The 18,983-nt window shown below is 39.0% G+C and overlaps 2 protein-coding genes across 5 annotated transcripts in view; one reads left to right on the top strand and one right to left on the bottom strand.

Annotated features, from left to right (window-relative positions):
• ap2a1 (adaptor related protein complex 2 subunit alpha 1) overlaps nucleotides 1-4,945 on the bottom strand; it is a 46,591-nt gene extending 41,646 nt beyond the window's left edge. For 2 of the 3 annotated variants that reach the window (XM_051941292.1, XM_022218289.2), the window contains exon 1: nucleotides 4,116-4,944. In XM_051941292.1, coding sequence (XP_051797252.1) covers nucleotides 4,116-4,182 — 67 coding nt within the window. In that variant the 5' untranslated portion in view covers nucleotides 4,183-4,944. Of the gene's footprint in view, nucleotides 1-4,115 lie in introns of all 3 variants that reach the window. The other variant, XM_051941291.1, reaches the window with a different exon arrangement.
• Nucleotides 4,946-9,419: 4,474 nt separating this feature from the next.
• prmt1 (protein arginine methyltransferase 1) lies at nucleotides 9,420-18,440 on the top strand. Of its 2 annotated transcripts, none has more exons than XM_022218296.2 (10): nucleotides 9,420-9,552; nucleotides 11,567-11,662; nucleotides 11,803-11,958; nucleotides 12,104-12,167; nucleotides 12,264-12,406; nucleotides 12,928-13,015; nucleotides 13,240-13,355; nucleotides 13,521-13,671; nucleotides 16,318-16,439; nucleotides 16,582-18,440. In XM_022218296.2, the coding sequence occupies exons 1-10, from the start codon at nucleotides 9,526-9,528 to the stop codon at nucleotides 16,663-16,665; spliced, it is 1,047 nt and encodes a 348-aa protein (XP_022073988.1). In that variant the 5' UTR covers nucleotides 9,420-9,525; the 3' UTR covers nucleotides 16,666-18,440. The 2 variants fall into 2 exon arrangements, with proteins under 2 accessions (XP_022073988.1, XP_022073989.1); XM_022218297.2 differs by having other exon boundaries at nucleotides 9,473-9,552; nucleotides 11,576-11,662.
• The last annotated feature ends 543 nt before the right edge of the window (nucleotides 18,441-18,983 follow it).

Genomic DNA, 18,983 nt, shown 5'->3' on the forward strand with positions numbered 1-18,983 from the left:
ATTTTACAGCGAGGTCATTCTGTGTCAGTTCAGCAAAGGTGATTGCTTGACCATCTCAGAATCTGTTGAAACTTTGCAGAAATGATCTTTGGCATCTGAAACTGACATCTGCCAATTTTTAAAGCTTAAATCCAACATTTTCATAATTTTTGACCCAATAGAATTATTTAATAAACTTCCTGCGACTTGTAGATATCCATATCTCTTAAAGTATATGTCCTAGAGTCTTTAAATTTTCAGATGTTAAGAGGTTTCTGGTAAATGAAGAGAATGCAGCAAATACTGGCAAACAAGCAACACAGTTTTGTGCTGAAGACCTCTCAAATTCAGGATTTGTTCAAAATGAAGTTGAATTACAAAAATTGGAAATAAAATATATTTCTAATTCATAGGATCTATGTGATCAATGTTATTGTGAGAATACTCTCTGAATGACACTACTTATTGCTTAGAAAGCTTACATATGTCAGTAGAAATGAGAGTTTTGGTCAATCAAAGTTGAGAAGGGGAAAAAAATAAATAAATAAATTTCCAAATGGCCAGACAGACCTCTTGAATCATGGATAGTTTCATGAAATTTCGCGAAATTCCATTTTTGCTAAAGTCCATGGCTCATTGCCTCTGAATACATAGACAAACCATGGATCACAGGAGGGCTGGATGTTGATCAGTACTTGGAATGGGCGTCATCACGTCTCACCCAAACTAACAGTGGAGGGAGGCTTCAGCAAACCGTTAGATGCAGCGTGTGGGAGAAATAGAGATAACCTAAACAAGACAAGGCAACAAATGCCGCAGCAAAGTCGTTCGCTGTGGCATTTGTTGGCTTTATTCCGATTTATTGTGGAAGATGTTGGTCTGAGGATCGTTCTTAGCATCGCAACAAATGGCGGCACGTATGAGACTCAACCTGCATCACTGGAAGCTTTTTTTGAGTGCGACGATATAAATCAGAACTATAGTGCCCGATGCAGCAGTCATGGGTTCGAGTCCGTCCCGCGGTCCATTTGCTCTTCTCCCCATGTTCCCTGTTCTCTCCACTTCTACAAAGGCCAAAAAAAGAAGTACTGCATGGACTTTGCAGACTAAAAAGTCTTCTGCACCGTCAGTCCCAGCTGTGTATTTGTTAGTGCTCGACCACTTCACTTCCCTCTAACGGGGCCAGCTGCTACTGAACATACACCGTTTCTGCTGGTACCTGTTAAGAGGGCTGGTGTGGACGGACAGACAGACGAAGGTCCGAGCCGAATATTCAGTTCGGTGTGTAACGTCCGACGCGGTTAGGACTGGTTCATATTGTAGCGTCCAATGGGGGGGACACGTCGGGCGAACTGACGCAATGAATACCGTTCACGCGCGACATCGTCCGACGGGGCGATGGAGGAGGTGGGGGGTCGGTCTTAAGCACAAAAATGAGGCTTGTTTGCCAGTATTTGCTGCATTCTCTTCATTCACCAGAAACAGAGCACCTCCTGAAAATATAAAGACTCTAGGACATATACTTCAAGAGACATGGACATCTGAAAGTGGCATCTCATTGCAAATTCCAACTCCCAAACGCTTTATTGAAAATTTCTATTGGGTGAGAAATTATGACAATGTTGGAATTTCAGCTAAAGAAAATGGCAGATGTTATTTTCAGAGGCCAAAGATCATTCCTACAAAGTTTTGAATGAATCTGAAGTGGTTGAGCAACTGACCTCCCCTAATCTCACTAAGCTGACAGGGAATAACCCAGCTTTAAGTGATGACAACTCATCGTCCACTCTGTCTTAACAGTCAGTCTCACTCAAACCATACATACCTTGTTTCCTTAATGACTAATCACACCTTATGAAAACATTTCAATTTTCATTGTATTTCAAATAGAATTGGACATGTTTCTTTAGAAAACAAGCAACAAGTCTTAGAAGAAATTATGTTTCCATAACCTTTAAATAACATAAATAATCAAGTCCATAATCTTAGTTAAGTTTATGCTAAGGTAATTCCCATACAGTATTAAACAGAATGACTGGGTGCATCGTTGTACAAAAGCCTTAGAAGGCATTACGATAAGTAGATCCAGTAGAAATTGTTTACAGATAAATAAGCTGATCAAAGAATGGGTTCCAACAGCTGTTTATGGGATGTGATAATGCACAAAACATCCCTTGTCCATGGGAGATTTTATGTACAAACTTGATATGCTGACTAACTAAGCTTATTCTATGTGTGTGATAGGATGGTATAATGTAAGGCTAAAACATTTGCATTCTTATATCCTTATTGAATCAATATGAAGAGGCAGTTTGACTTGTCAAGAATTGCATTTAACTTAAGTAGTCATATACAGACAGTCCCATTTTATTTTAGTTATCATCATTGTCTCAATATAGTTTCCCACAATCCTTTTCATTCTTTTGCTAAGTAATTTACTATAATGACTATAAAAAAAGAAAATATGAAATAGATGAGTGGCATTTCTTTCCTTGCATTACAGACAGGCCTTTGTGTCTATTTTACACAGATTAAGAGTAAACACGAACTCAAAACAAAATGTGATTTAAAAAAAAGCAATTTCTAATTTTTTGTATCCATCCTTCCAGTGTTTTTATACTCATGTTCTATGCCTTTATTTAAATGGCAGCTTTTATGAGGGTGTACCATAATATAGAAATTGCACATTCCTACTAAGAATTTCATAGACATACAGAGTGGAGAGTTTTCTCTAGGGAAAAAACAGCAGCTTAAATTCAATCAATTTCAGTAGTTAGATTCTTCCTATTAAGAATTATGCATATCCTTTCACAGTTCATTGGGTTAGTATTTCTACGACAAGGGTAACAATTTACAGCAACGAGGTCCTGGCAATGCAGGTAGAACCAATATCAATAAAATTCGAGTGGGATATCTAGACAATCGTGCAAATTCTTGTGAAAATATTCACTATTCAACGTAAACATTCGCACGACAGTAGTTGATGGACAGATTCTATTTGCCAGCTGTTCAGACGTGCCGATTTAAACACAAACATGTTAAATTAACACATTTGATGTGGCACAGATCGAAATTTCTCATTTGCATTTGGGGGAAATTTACACCTGTTTAAATTACGATGAAACCCAGAGCATCAAAGATTTCATCAAACAGTGGCAATAACTGCCTGTCTTCTATTACTCTTTGCAAATCTAACAGCAACTATGGGAAGCATATGATGCATTACACTGGCTAATCACCTGAAAAGCAACAACGAGATGGCGCTGTTATGAAAAATTATTATTGATACTCAGTGACAAAGTACAACTGGAACACTGTCTTGAAAAGTATAACAGTGTCATGGGAATAAATATTAGGAACTTAAAAAATAAACTTTTTTAAAAAGGTATGTAAGAATTACATTCAGAAATTCTAATTGTTCACATTGTTTCCTTAAAAAAAACATGATTAGTTTTTTTAAGGAAACAATGTGTTAATTGTTTTTTTCTAAGCATTTTTAATGTACTGCCTTTACCTGTAAATATCTATTTCATGATGTCTCTTTCATTACATATTTAGCACTGCCTTAACCTTTTTGGGAGGTTATGAGGCTAGTATGAAGACGGGTCAGGTGAAGGTAGAGGTACTGCAACCTTTACTTTATTTAAGAGTGTTGTAAGAGTGTTTTCTTCCTTGGCCATGCTGCCAGCTTAAAATACTTACATCAACACCTATTTTCAACTGGAAAATGAACTACCAGATTAATTTATACGTCTGGATTTCCAATGTCTTACAGATATCCATGATTCTGACTGTGTTTGACCAAAGCGAAAGCCAACAAAAACGCCTCATTTTCGAACATTAATATATTCATTCTTGTCGAGGCTAGTGCTATTAAAGCGATCCTGTTACAGGCAACATCTGAGTTGTATTTGTTGCACTATCCTTGGTTAAAAAAAAAAAAAAAAAAAAAAAAAGCGTAAGAAGTTTAAAAAAAAAGACCCCTACAAACGCTTACTGCTGTTTGCGTAGGTGCCACCGCGTCATTTCACAACAGCATGTATGAGTACAACCAGCAACAACATGAGCAAAGTCAACGGGTGTCGTTAGCTTTAAATGAAACACACCAACAAGCAGAATAAAAGAAAGGCACTTACAATTTCGGATGTCCGAAATGAACACCGCTAATCCGCGCATTCCATCTCCTTTCGATACAGCCGGCATTTTTGCAGGTTTCTGTTCTCACTCCGGCCTTATCCGTAAAAATACACTGACGTTGGTCAGCCTTTCTCACTGAACTGGAGTTGAAGATGTCCACCTTAATGTTCCGTATTAGCTAGCTGCTGTGCAGATTAAGTCGTTCGCTTTATCTTTATGATCGAAGGTTACCTACCAAGCTCACTGTGTGCTTCTGAGCTGCTAGCTCAGATAGCATTTGCTAGAATCGCTGGATGGAGGTGGATCAAGCAGTAGCAGGAGGATAAGTTAACGTTATCCCTGTTAGCTGACTCGTTTCCGCTGGCTATTGCAAGCTAACGTTATTTCATTCAATCCTTATCTCCTAAGGATTAGAGGCGACACGGAACACATATAGTAAGAACTGTTTAAAGTTAAAACCACCCACTACTTGGATGACATTAAGACGAATGTAGTGAGATGGGTTATTAAGAACACCGTCCGAGAATACAATGTTAAGTTACTTCGAGTCACGCACCGTAAAGCTAGCTTAACAGCTAGCTAGATAGGTGGCTAGCAATATCATTCAAATACTGAAGTACATCACCAGTTGACCGAAATAACTCAGTCGAGAGTCTCAACCGCCAACCAGCAATATGAAGTTATAATCTTGCCCGCTTTATCACGCACTGAATTTGGTTCGTATTTAGGTATATAATTGATGTCCGTTCTTATTCTCCAGCTTCCACTCCACGGATCGAATAAGGCTCGTGACAGCAATACGACGTGACCGTGCGACGCACTCATGCACGCGTCCGCTCCGTTCCGTCGGCCGAGTACAGCCTGGCGCTGATTGGTCTAATACTGGGGAGGGAGAATATGGGAGAAATCCTTCTGTACGACCGAAGAGCTTCCACCATGTTTGGCTTTGACTGAGCTACGCATAGATGTATATATCTATGGAGCTACGTTTGTTGACTATTTGGCACTGGCATACGACATTATGTTGTGTGTTACATGTACATATAAGTTTCTTTACTCCCAAAAGCAACTCATACAAAAGGAACACGATACAATTTGTGTCAACTGTGTAAGTATTATGATGAGAGACATTATTATTTGTTGCAATTGCTATGGTACATTTGGCAAAATTAGTAAAATAGTGCTTTTCATTTTCTTTTTTGTCATAACATGTTTTTACATCTCACATTCAACTGTATCAAAATTTGTCTGTGATATAAAACGACACAGTCTTACTGGGAAAAACTTGATCTCAAGAGACCGTAAGACACTATATACATCACAGTTTGGTTCAGCAAATAGGTCAATTAAATGTGGATCATTAAATATTAGATCTCTGTCACCTAAATCTCTGTTAATGATCTGATAGCCGGTCATCTTGTTATGCCTCTCTGAAAGCTGGTTGTAGCATGAAGAAAATGTAAGTCTAAATGAATCAACCTCCACCCAGTCATATTAATTTTCATATACCTAGAAGTACAGGCAGAGGGGAGAGTGAAAATAATTTTACACTCGAATGTATTAGTCAACCAAAGACCAAATATAGTAATACTTATTTTTTAAAATCTTACCCTTAGTCTCTTGCACCTGAATTAGAAAATACTAAAAATAGTTTGTTTTTTGTTGTATATCAACCACCTGCCTGTTACTCTGAGTTTCTATTTTAATTCTCAGGATTCTTTACTGATTGAGTGCTCAGTAGCCTACAGATTAACTCATTACAGTGGGAGACCTTAATATTAATGTGGACAATAAAACGACAGCCTCAACTTTGCATTCAGCTTGTTGTTAGAAACAGCTGGTTTTTCTCGAAATGCAGCCTTACTGTGTACAATACTTGAAACTGTTACCACTCTGAAAAAGAGAGCAATTAATCATTAAAGAGTAGCTGCATGGTATAATTCACAACTGCACATCTTCAAGCAGACTTCACAAAGACTGGTTTTGACTATCAGAGAAAAAATCATGAACATGTCTTTAGGTGCAGTGGCTCTAGAGGCTTCCGTAAGATCAGACTTATATGGATGACATCTCTGCTAAAATCTCACATTGAGCTCACATCAATATTCACTTCTTCTAAACCAGCAATATGTATGCCAGACCTCATCTTAATAAGACTGTTCACAGATGTTTTTCCTTTAATTGATGCTCCAGTATTGAACATGATCAACCTCTCTTCTATAACAGACTACGGACCACAGACTTTTAAGGTTGCTGTAATGAAACCACTACTCAAAAGAGAGAGAGACTGGAACATGTCATTGGAATTTATGTAACCACATTAAACTGGTTTAAGTCATATTTATTCAATAGATTTCAGTTTATTCACGTTCCGCTCAATTTAGAGTTATGGTAGTTATGGGATTCCACGGGGTTCTGTGTTTGGATCGATAGTGTGTATTTTGCACATCTTTTCTTAGGTAATATTTCACAAATCACGAATCACTTTAATTGTCATTGTTATGGTCAACAACGAAATTGGGTGCTCTTTCAGCACAATTTCAGATAAAAACAGAAATACAGATAAAAGCAGAAAAAAATACAGATAAAAAACAGGAAGAAGGACAACCATCACACATTCACTAATGCTCGTTCACGGTCTGGAATGATACACAGTATCGATAAATGTATATATAAATTGCACATAAACACTTGGTAAGTGTCACATCTCATTTTTAGGTAATGCTGCATAAATTTCCATTGTTATGACACCCAGTTCAATGAATTGAGAAAGCCAAATTAAAGCAATCAGTTAGTCAAACTCCAAGTATTTTGTAAGGACATAAAGTAGTTAATGACTTGTAATTTTCTTCTCCTAAGTTCAAACAAAACTGAAGTTATAGTATTTGGCCTTAAGCACCTGGGAAACACACTATCTAACCAGATAGTTGCCTTTGACTTCCGTTTTAATGTGAGGAACTTTTGAGATTGTTTTGACCAGGACATGTCCTTTAACTCATACATCAAACACGTCAGTAGGACAGCCTTCTTTCACCTGTGTAATATTGTCAAAATCAGGAACATCCTGTTTGAGAATAAAGCTGAAACACTAGCTTTTGTATTTGTAACTTCTAGGCTGGACTATTGCAACTCCTTATTATTAGGATGTCCCAATTGTCCTCGTAACACCTCCAGTTGATCCAAAATGCTACAGCAAGAGTTCTGACAGGAACCAGTAAGAGAGATCATATTTCTCCTGTATTAGCTTCTCTTTATTGGCTCACTTCCATCCATCATCTATACACAGCTAAATCCTCATTAGGGTTGCTGGGGCTGGAGTCTATCCCAGCTGACTTAAAGGCAGGGACACCCTGGACAGGTCACGAGTGCATCACAGGGCTACACAGACAACCTCTCACGTTCATATCTATGGACAATTTAGAATTATCAAATAACCTCTTCTAGCTATGAGGCATCAGTGCTAACTACCAAGCCACTGTGCAACCCATCACTGCAACATTCAAAGTAGAATTTAAAATTATGCTTCTCACATCGAAAACTCTTAATAGCGACATTCCAGGTTATCACCTGTACTTTTAAGATTTGACCTAAAACATTCCTCTTTGCTGAAGCTTATAGTTAGGGCTTGGTAAAGTCATCTGAGCCGTTCCTTAATTATGTTGCTATATGTTTAGACTACTGGGGAACTTCCCATGATGCAATCAGCATCTCTCCCCTACTCTACCATTACCTGTCACTACTTTTGTTTCTTCAACATTGTTTGTTTGTCCTCCCTGCGGGTGTGTCTGCATCTGGAGCTACATGTCTCTGATCTGCAGTCATTGGCCTCTCCAATCTCCAAAATGTTAATTGTTCTCTTTCGTATCATCTGTTCTCCATCTGCTGTCCTGCTATCCTCATCCCAACCATTTCCCCACTTCCCTCATCCCCCATGCTCAGTCCATCCAAAGGTAACTTTCGATTTGTTGGGTTCTCTGTTCTAAAATTTGTAGGGTCTTCACCTTACTGTGAAATGCTGTGACATCACATATGTTGTGAACTGCAATATAAATAAAATTGAACTTAATCTTTCTTAATACAAATTGAAATATGTGGTAAGCTCTCATGGATTAGGTTAATATTTTCAGAGTGGATTTAATAGGCTTGTTGCATAATATCCTAATGGTTTCTGTTATTCTGATTCTTTGAATTCACATTTTAATGTTTTATGCTATTTCCATTTCCAGTGCACTCCATTGAGGTTTTTGAGATGCTCTGGTGCATCAGTATGCTATTTCCACATATTTTGTTTGCTTTCTCAATTATCATCTGAATATTGTACTGTGTGGTGTTATAGAGAGGAAGTATAGAATGTCATAAAAAGTCTATAGTAAATCTGTACTTAAGTACAGTACTTGAATAACTGTACTTGGTTGCATTCCATCACTGTATAGCTGTACTATGATGTGAGCTTCAAGGCAGCATTTTGGAGCACACTGTCAGGTTTCTTTTCTCTTGAATGCAAAACAGAAGAAAAGTGTATAATGCCTTGAGAAGTGTGATTTTGTTATTCCACCTAATATATTTTGAGATTTCTGTTTCCACAAAAGTAGTGCAAAGTATGTATGGTCCTTAACACTCACCCATTTACACAATGATGACAGCTGAGCTAGCCACAAGAGTGCTGGGAATATGGGGTTCTATTGTTCGGTGTAGGAATACTGTGACACAAGGATATGAGAAACCAGGAAACAATCCATAAGCTTTGTGTAACTACCAGTTGACCAGTGGAGGATTTATCTTTCTCACGTAACATGTTTTTCTCACATTGTATTGTTAAACATGTGTGATATGGATTTAAAGCAAAATAAATACTCATGTTTTTGTTAAAATGACAAGGCAATCCTTAATTAACTAATTTATTTTAATGATATCAGACATTTGATGTACTCATTTTTTTCCATAATTTCCCTTAAGAAAAGATGGTTAAGTTTTGTATACTAACTGCTATGAAAAATGTTTGTAGCGTAAAGTCCACAGAATTAGTTCATAATGCATCTCTTGGACGCTACTACAACGAGTAGACCAACTTAACATTCCGTGAACACGTGAATGCAGCAGACTTCCTCAGAATCGCTCTGCCACTGCCTCTGGATGTGAGATTCCACATTAAACGATAATGGCTTTATTTGATCTATTCATTAACTCCAGTATCTGATTTTTCTGTACTTCTGTGACTCGTAGAAGAGATAATACGTTTTTTAAAATTTATTTTTCACTGTTTGAAGGCACATATTTCGACTTTCCGAGATTCTAGAAGGCGACCTTAAATTACAGGCAGTGTTTGGTCCAATCAGAAATAAAAGTCGACTGTCGTGGGCGTGGCAAAGGAAGACTTTTCAAACTCGCATAACTCGGTAGCAAATCGAAATGGCGGCGCCAGCAGAGAGGATGGAGGTAAGGTCTTACAATAAGAAATACTATTATGGGCTCTAAATAATATTTGTAAGCTATGTACACACATTGTCATCAATCCAGGAGATTTTTTTCAAAGTGATACACGGCCCTAACATTTGGGTTTTGTGTACAAATACGAATCAGATTGTGGTGCATCCATTTTAACTGAGCTATCCTTACTTGAGTAATGCGCCTGCTGTTGCCGCTTTTTCATTTAGCCTCGCACACTGGGTAGTATTTTACCGTGTTTAAACATTCTCTTAGTTTACAACGTAGACATCGACCGATCTTTGTAGCTTGAGCGACCAGTCAGTGGATGCGATTGCCGGCTGGCGGGGACTGACGAGCCTTTGGGACCGCATGGAGACTAACGTGTTAGCTTCCGAGCTAGTTAGCTAGGAGCTACAGACATGAATGCTGCATCATTCTCTAAGTGTTTATTTCCTCTGCTGACCTGTTCGCTTGCTATAAGCAGATGTCGCACAATTCGGGCGAATATATTTTTTATTGGTGCAGTTTGCTTTTTTTTGGCGGTGTCAATTTATGTCTTTGCTAACTTTCTTATGGTGGTTTTTTTATTGCCCAACTGACGTTTTTAGTCCAGCACGTAGTTATCTGAGAATTAGTTAATCTACGTTACGTAGTGGGCTCCACTGGTTGTAGAGGCCTGGCACTTATGTCCAATAATTAACTGTAACTTTGAAATAAATTGAGAGTTGACACGGTAGAAGAGTAGAAATGCTTTGTGGCAACGCTTGAGGAAGGCCAACCCACATCAGCCTACCATCAACCATGTGCTCCTATCTTTTGTGCTGCTGAGGAGATCGCCTTGTTCGTTGCCAACTCGTGGAGTGCAAAAAGTCACACATCCAACTGTGAAACATTTCATTAAGTTGTTTATTCAGTACACTATAAAGCATGTAGTTCACCATTTTTAAGGTGTTCATAAACTTTATAGATTGATTTCGTTCAAACAAACCAGTTCATACAGGCCATTAGGGCTAATGACAATATTGATAGTGGACTAATCTGTCCATTATTGAAAGGATTAATTAACTGTTTGGATTATGAATTTCATATTTAATTAGCTTTTTGAGTAGTCAGTCTATTTCTGTTCTACATATTCAACTGTAGTAGTACTTATTAATAAGGAATCCTAGTTATAACGGGTTCCCTGTGAAAAGTAACACCAAGTTGTTTTTGAAGAGGGCACTGGGATTTTCAAGACCTTTTATTTTTATAGAATTGGAGTCAACTGATTATTGGCCTGGCAGTTTCCAGTCATCAGTGTTACTTTTATATATTTTCAATCTCACTACTGATAAAATATATTAACTTCCAAATGTGATATTTCAATTCTGTCACTTTCTGTCTGTAGCCTCAACCCAGGTTTAAACCAATCTTCTAACCTACAGCACTACTGGATTGGCTACACATTATGAGTAATAGCCTATCAACTGAAGGTTAATAAATTAATTAAACATGTAAAATAAGTAAAGGAATTTCAATTAAGTTTTGTGTTGGAGTTTGTGTTGTTTTAAATTTTCACACACAGATTTTTTTTACAGCAACTGTACCATTCTAAATATTGATTATTTGACTCATTAATAACTGATGATGCTGTCCTGCTAACCCTACCCTAATCACTCCTTGACACCTCCTTATCCCCACTCTCGTTCCAATCGGTTGAGAGAGAAAGTCAAATTTGATTGAATGAAGTGAACTACTACTATTTTAAAAACACCTGTAGTCTTTTAACATTTTTAAAAAATTTCAGTCGCATTGTAGACATTTGATTATTTTCTGTCTAGTTTTAATGGTATTATTTTAACATTAGAGAAATTGATTAGCTGAACATTTGCCAAGCAAGTGATGTTAAAATGCTAACATTCATTTGGTACCAGCACCGGTCTTCAGTGCCCATCTCTCCGTTAGGCACCAACTGAGATTCACCCTCTAAACTGTAAACGCAGAAGCAAAGCGTAAGCTAACTAACACGTTTGTCTTTGTTGAGGTTTCTCAGGGGGAGAGCTCAGTCAAGCCTGCAGCAGAGGATATGACATCAAAGGACTATTACTTTGACTCATACGCCCACTTTGGAATCCACGAGGTAATTTTTTTTATTTATTTTTTTATTTTATTTTATTTTTTGGAGGGGGGGGGGGGTAGCACTTCAATAAATTGCACTTTTTGTCACACAAGTGTTATAATTGGTCTTTTCTTAAATTTGCTTATTTACTCCCACTGTAGGAGATGCTGAAAGATGAGGTTCGCACTTTGACCTATCGCAATTCCATGTTTCACAACAAGCACCTGTTTAAGGACAAGGTGGTGTTAGATGTGGGCAGTGGGACAGGCATCCTCTGCATGTTTGCTGCCAAAGCTGGAGCCAAGAAGGTCATCGGGGTATGTGGTTGGTTTTATCAGTACTAATCCAATTATTTTGTAGTAATTGCAGCACTTGCTGGTGGTGGGGGCGGTTAACAAATAGTAATGATCATAATAGTGGTAACATATGTGTGAATTAAAGTATCTGTCTTCATCTTAACAGATAGAGTGCAGCAGCATCTCAGACTATGCTGTAAAAATTGTCAAGGCGAATAACTTGGATGATGGTGAGTACATTGAATCCTGCTATGAAGGGTCTCTGGTTCAGGATAATGGTAAATCGAAAAAATAAATAAAAATTGTGATCTTTTTTGTGTTTCCAGTTGTGACCATTATTAAGGGGAAGGTGGAGGAAGTGGAGCTGCCTGTGGATGGAGTAGACATTATCATATCAGAATGGATGGGCTACTGCCTCTTCTATGAGTCCATGCTGAATACAGTCATTTATGCCAGGGACAAGTGGCTGGTATGTCTGTCTTCCCTGTGGGAGGATCTGCTTATACCAAGCTCTACATTCCATTTTAACCCCTTATTTCTGACCACTACTAAATGGGTCGACTGCATGTGTGAACACACACCCTGATCGCTTAGCCATAAAAGTCGTGCCAGCAATCTTGCTGGGTCAGATGTTTCTGTCTAACTTTCAGCAGGGTACGAGTGTAGACTGAGCCTTCTCATTAATGAATAGACACACACAGTGAGCGGTACTTTGTGAAGTTATTAAAAGAAAGGATTTTCTACATTTTTTCCACTGATATTTGTTTGACAACATCACAGATACTTCATCACGGTGTATGCCAAAATCGAAACACACCTTTTTCATGCACGTTACAGTTTCAAATCTATTAGGCAACAAATTCAAATGTACACCTTTTCTGCAATTGAATCAGACACTAACAGCTTGCTGAGATTGCCAGATGCTCACCAATAATTTAAGAAATCTGTTAAATTCTCTCCCGCCCTCCATCTCTCTTACCCAACTGACAGAAGCCAGATGGACTAATTTTCCCAGACAGGGCAACCCTTTATGTCACTGCCATTGAAGACAGGCAATACAAGGACTACAAAATCCACTGTGAGTAGTTGGTTACCTGAGCGAACGTGAACCTGTGAATAGCAGTGCTTGTGATGCCTTTTGTGGTACTACAGTCGTGTCCATATGTATGCTGTATAGGAGCACAAACCGTTTTTGGTTTGTTTTTGTGAATCTCATAACCTGCCTAAAGACAGAACTAGCCAACCAAATAACTGGTGTTATGAATGATGCTTATGTGACTGGTCTGTATGTCTTTGTGACAGGGTGGGAGAATGTGTATGGTTTTGATATGTCATGCATCAAGGAGGTGGCAATTAAGGAACCCCTGGTTGATGTAGTGGATCCCAAGCAGCTGGTCAGCAACTCATGTCTCATCAGGGTGGGTGTATAAATGTCTGTTTTTCTGGTGGTATGTTGTTTGAAGGACACTGAGAAAGTGGTCTATGTATGTTTGACTACAGAGGAGTTGACTGGTTGTGTTCTTGGCAACAGAATTGGTATCATTAATTTTGTCAAATGTCGTCTTATTGGTGTGTTTGTTTAGGAGGTGGACATCTACACAGTGAAGGCAGAGGACCTGACCTTCACGTCACCGTTCTGCCTGCAGGTGAAACGGAATGACTACATCCATGCGCTGGTCACCTACTTCAACATTGAGTTTACCCGTTGCCACAAGAGGATCGGCTTCTCCACCAGTCAGTCTGCATTCCAACATGCAATACATTTCTTGTCATCTTACAGTTAGATTGATAATTGGCCAGGACTGACTTAATATTCATGCATGTTTCACTTGCCTATACTTGTCTAAGTGACTTTCCGTAACTAGTTAATTGGGTAGCGCTACTCTGGTAACTGGATAGGAGCTGTGTGTCTGAGTTGTAATACTATGATTACCGTGATGAAAAACACTAATATTTAGGGATGCACAATATGTGAATAATGGCAATCTTAGAACTGTATTTTGACTGCGCCCGTATAGCTCATCGGGTTAAGCAGGCGACCCATGTACAGGGGCTGGTCTCCGATTCAGCGGCCCGGGTTCCATTCCTGCTCGCGGCCCTTTGCTGCATGTCTTCCCCCCTACTCTTCTCCCAATTTCCTGTCACTCTTCACTGTGACTATCACAATAAAAAGAACTGTATTTTGACAACCTGACATCCTGACCACAGGACTGCAAGATGAAACTTTGTTAAAGAAGATGAAAGGGAGCCTGATGAATGTTGAGAGCACATACTTGGATCAAATGATGCAAAGATGATTTTTTTTTTTTGCTCACATGGGGTTTAGTATGTTTCCTGTAAACCTGGCCATGCATTGTCCCAACACACAGAGGTGCGAATGTGATGTGGAGCTGCATGAGTGCAGAAGGTTTTTGGGAGAATAACATTTATAGATGGCACCATGATAAACTGGATATACTAACATACTGGCTGACGAGATGAGTTTGCAGAAGCTTGACTGGAGAGGAATACCAGCATGACAATAGTCCAAAGCACACCACTAAAATCAACTTCTAAGAAAGTGAAAACTATGGCCAAAAACTGGTAAAGTGTGTCACATGACTTGAGTACAGTGGAACACCCTTTGAGATATCTTAATTAGAAAGGTAGAACAATACCACTAGGTAAAAAAACTGAGAAAACACATCTTCTCTGAAGAGTGGTATATCTTTCCATTCTTTGTATAACACTCCATGTAGGGCTGGGCGATATGACCAAAATTTTATATCCCGATATAGCTTATTTTATATCCCAATATGGTATACATCACGATATAGCATATTTTTCAGGTGATAAAAACAATTACTCGTGTTCTAGTCTGTTGTTGGGACCGGGCAGCGGCATACCTTACAAAGTACGGTAGTCTGATTCTTGTCGGTCTTTTTAAATCCAAACCACCGCCATATGACAGAAGTCCCCCTCTTTTAGGTACAAGCTCGTCGGTTTGAGCTGGTTGTTCGTCATCTTGTTGTTTAGATTGTTCTTCTGAGTCAAGTCCACAGTCTTCCTCCATAGCTGTTTGTTTTAGCCGCTTGCAGTGTTGCCAACTCCTCAGTAAGGAAAGTCGCTGTTGGCTGTCCTAAAAGTCGCTAGAAGTCGCTAAATGACGTCATCGCCTAATTTGCATATTTCACAGTTTGCATGTAATTATAATCAGCGTTGTAGGAGAGAGGAATAACGTTGTGGAAGAGACCAAAAAGTGAGTATAAAACACCCAAAATATGTTTTTGTACTAGAGGATAAATGCTGTGGTTTATTTCAGTATGACAGTGAAGAGACCTTTTCATTTATATCCCGCTCCGTAAGTCTGGATGGGATCTGTAGTGACTTTGCACATGCGCGATTCACCTGCCGTCTGGCCGCGGAGTGATGTGTCCTCTAATCAGACACTGGGACTGCTGCGGGGTTACTGGACTGACAGTCTGTGCTTTGGGATAGGGAGAAGCTCGCAGCACCTGCTGCTCGTTGAAAACAGTAACTGCAGAATGATCCGAGTTTTCCTGTCAGTCTCTCCAAAACGGCAGAAAAAGTCGCTAGATTTGTCGCTAGTCGCTTTTGACAAAAAAGTCACTAGGACGCTTTGGAAAGACGCTAGATTTAGCGAGAAGGTCGCTAAGTTGGCAACACTGGCCGCGTTTCCTGGGCTTGCCGTAAGGCACGTCGGTAAAATACTGCCGTAACGCATGTTTTGCGACACTGCGATATAAACGATAGGATCTTCACATAAAACGATAGACATTTTCTATCGTCCAGACGATATCTATCGTCATATCGCCCAGAACTAACTCCATGCAGAAAAAAAAAATCAATATGCCTTTTGTCATGGAAATGGATGGTAGATGGGGGAGGGGGGTTTCTTGAATTTGACCATTGATTGGTTGTAAAATATACACAACCTGAACTGCAGGTTTGTTTAGTTAGACATTTATTCTGAAATCAATTCTTTGTAATTAGGGTAGCGGTACCTCAGTGGTTAAGGCTTTGGACTACTAGTCAGAAGGTCAGGCATAAAACCACAGCACTGCCTGATTGCAACTGTTAGACCTCTGAGCAAGGCCCTCAGCCTTCTCTGCTCCCTACATACGATCTGCTAAGACTGTCAGCTGTCTGTCACTCAGTGTGAAAGCTGTATAAGTCCTGCTAAATTAGGCACTAAATACGCAGCTTGTGGACACAAACTCAATATAAACTGCAGGGGATATTGACAGAATGACTATTTTTATAGTAGTCTTAAGGTGGGATTCTGATTTAGATGTTAAGTTTAAATGAGTGTCTGCAGAACCTGAAGAATTCTGTTTCACAATTCAACCTGTGTTCTTGCACACCTTTTCTCCCTCTAAGGCCCAGAGTCTCCATACACCCACTGGAAGCAAACTGTTTTCTACTTGGATGATTACCTGACTGTCAAGACTGGTGAGGAGATCTTTGGCACCATCAGCATGAAGCCAAACATCAAGAACAATGTAAGCAGATCAGAGCTCAACAATTCAAGAGAACTTCTGAAGTTAATTTCTATATTTCATTCTCTGATATGTATGTATTTTTGTTACCTACTGCATTTATTGGTTATGTGCATCTTGTCTGACATGTTGTCTTGATTTGCAGAGAGACCTGGACTTCACCGTAGACATCGACTTCAGGGGTCAGCTGTGTGAGATGTCAAAGACATCAGAGTACAGGATGCGTTAGAAATTGTTTCCACCCCCAACTGCCCCATTTTAGTTTGTCTTTAGAGGTCAGAGTATACAGTTTGACTGGGAATCTGTACAGTAGCTTGATGCTCCCCTATTGTAACATTGTCATTTTCTTGTTCAAACTTTAACAGTATTTCAAAAGTTTTATCATTCTGGGGTTCAAAGTGCATTGGCGTGGTGATTCATTGTACAGTAGTCACTTAGCAAAATGTGTCTTTGACATGTACCTTGTGTTTGTGTCCAACAGCTTATTGGGATTTGCTATTTGTTTTTCGTTCTTTTGCATGTGCAAGATCAAACATGGAACATTCCCACTGTTTGACAACCATGGTGTTCATCAATAGTTTCCAGGTTTATGTATACTCCAGGGTTGTTAATGCTTGGGGTTTCCCTCTCAACATGTGATTTTGAACAGCAGTTAGTACAAAGTAAGCCCAAACTGAGAACTTCGGTTCAAAGTTGAAGAATTGTATAAAAACAAGTAGCTGAAAGTTCAGACCAACAATAGAGATGGCATATTCAGAAAACACCCTTGTTGTTGCAAACATCAGCAATAGTGACTGTGGGAATTAGCTGTATGTAATGTAGCTGTGTCCCAAAGCCATACTACATATTAATTCTACATGGTGTGTCTCACAAAGTCTTCATAGCATTGTTTTAGCATGTTGTATACCCAATATGAACATACTTTACCATTTTATAACAGGAAATGATACATGTGATGCCAGATGAAAATCAAATTGCAACTACTGCCAATAAAACATCTCAAATGAAAAAAGTTTTACATCTGACAATTAAAATGGCTTTCTTTAAACCGTCTAGTTTATTTGAAAGTTGTTCAGCTGCAAGCTGCTTCTCAGTTTAATTTGTGCATTGCGTTTTGTGAGGATAGCAAGCAATGACATGCTTGGAATGAGTATGTAGTATGCATTTAGGACATGGTGCATAAGAGATGCTGTTTACATTCAGGAAGTTAATTCCTGTCATAACCATATAGTGGCCACAGCCGGTAGCTGTTTGTAACACACCAGCTATTTTTATTTGGCTTAAATCAGACCATGTGCTTTTGAGAAAGCACTATTCAGCAGGTTTAAGTGCCACTGCTGAACTAAACAACAAAGGTAGCCTGATAGAACCAGGCCCTGAGGCTTGGTTCCATTTGGCACCAGAGCTGTGTCGTTTCTCTTTGAAGTCCATGTGTTTATTTTGATACAATGTGTCTAAGGCTGTTTGAGTGAACGTTAATTGTAGCACCTATGTGAGCATCCTGCAGAAACGGTTCTGACTCATCACACTTGATTTTTCTCATATCGTTTTTGGCTGCTGCTTTTTTTTTTGTAATAAAACTAATGAACTGTAAGTGTAACTTTTATTTGATCAGCTACAAAGTGTTCACACCAGTGTATCCCCCATAGCATCTTTGTACAGTGATTCTCACCATATAGTTTATTTTCTTTGCCACACCATGAAGCGCAGACCAAGCACACCCTCTTAAGTAGGGACAGCTATTGTCAGGCGGTAGACCAGGTTGTCCTCTATTTGGAAGGCTAACCGTTACACTGAACAGGAAGTTAATTTTAGATAAATTATATGCAATGTGTCTCAAGGGCCACATGTTACATTTTCTTGAGGTCTCTAACTGTATGTTTAGTTTCAGTGAATAAAGCTGTTCAGGGTCTCTCTGGTGTATGAATGGGCTAACCTTGAGTTGAATTTTTTTTTGTCATATGCTCACCACATGGTCCAAAATAAACGTGAAAACTGTTCTGAGTTCAGCAGTTGATCTGTACTCAGGAAGGGAGACTGCTCTTTCTAAGATGTCCCACAGAGTTTCGATTAGCTTTCCGTCTGAATCTGACAGCTCCACCATTCTAATTTTTATTCGAAGGGCTGTTTGATTATGAATAAAATCGAGTTCTATGAGCATGGGGAAAAGAGCAGTAAAATTCTGCCTAATCAATTACGTGGTACTAGGGCGAAGCAAACAACTGGGATTAGGACAGACAACGTTGACGTGACATCAGATCAGAAGGTAATTAATGACTCATTCAGGTCATTCTACTCCAAACTATACGCATCAGAATCTACAGTAAACTTAAAGGATTTGCAGGATTTCTTTGACTCCATTAATGTGCCTAGACTTTCTCCAGAACTTAGACAAGCTCTTGAAGCTCCCATCACAAAAGAGGAAATTCAGTCAGCAATATCATCTATGCAATCAGGAAAATCTCCAGGCCCGGATGTATTTTTCGTTGATTTTTTTCAAAAATTTTTCTGATGATCTTGCCCCTTTGTCAAGTTTTCAAAGAGTCG

This window comes from Acanthochromis polyacanthus, chromosome 21 (genome assembly GCF_021347895.1).
Source record: "Acanthochromis polyacanthus isolate Apoly-LR-REF ecotype Palm Island chromosome 21, KAUST_Apoly_ChrSc, whole genome shotgun sequence".
NCBI classification, from domain to species: domain Eukaryota; kingdom Metazoa; phylum Chordata; class Actinopteri; family Pomacentridae; genus Acanthochromis; species Acanthochromis polyacanthus.

Bases quoted from the DNA above. Each gene is read 5' to 3' on its own strand.
- prmt1 (XM_022218296.2), top strand. From the start codon at position 9,526: ATGGCGGCGCCAGCAGAGAGGATGGAG. The intron at 13,356-13,520 runs GTGGGTGTATAA...GTGTTTGTTTAG, and splicing joins GCAACTCATGTCTCATCAGG to GAGGTGGACATCTACACAGT. The intron at 16,440-16,581 runs GTAAGCAGATCA...CTTGATTTGCAG, and splicing joins AGCCAAACATCAAGAACAAT to AGAGACCTGGACTTCACCGT.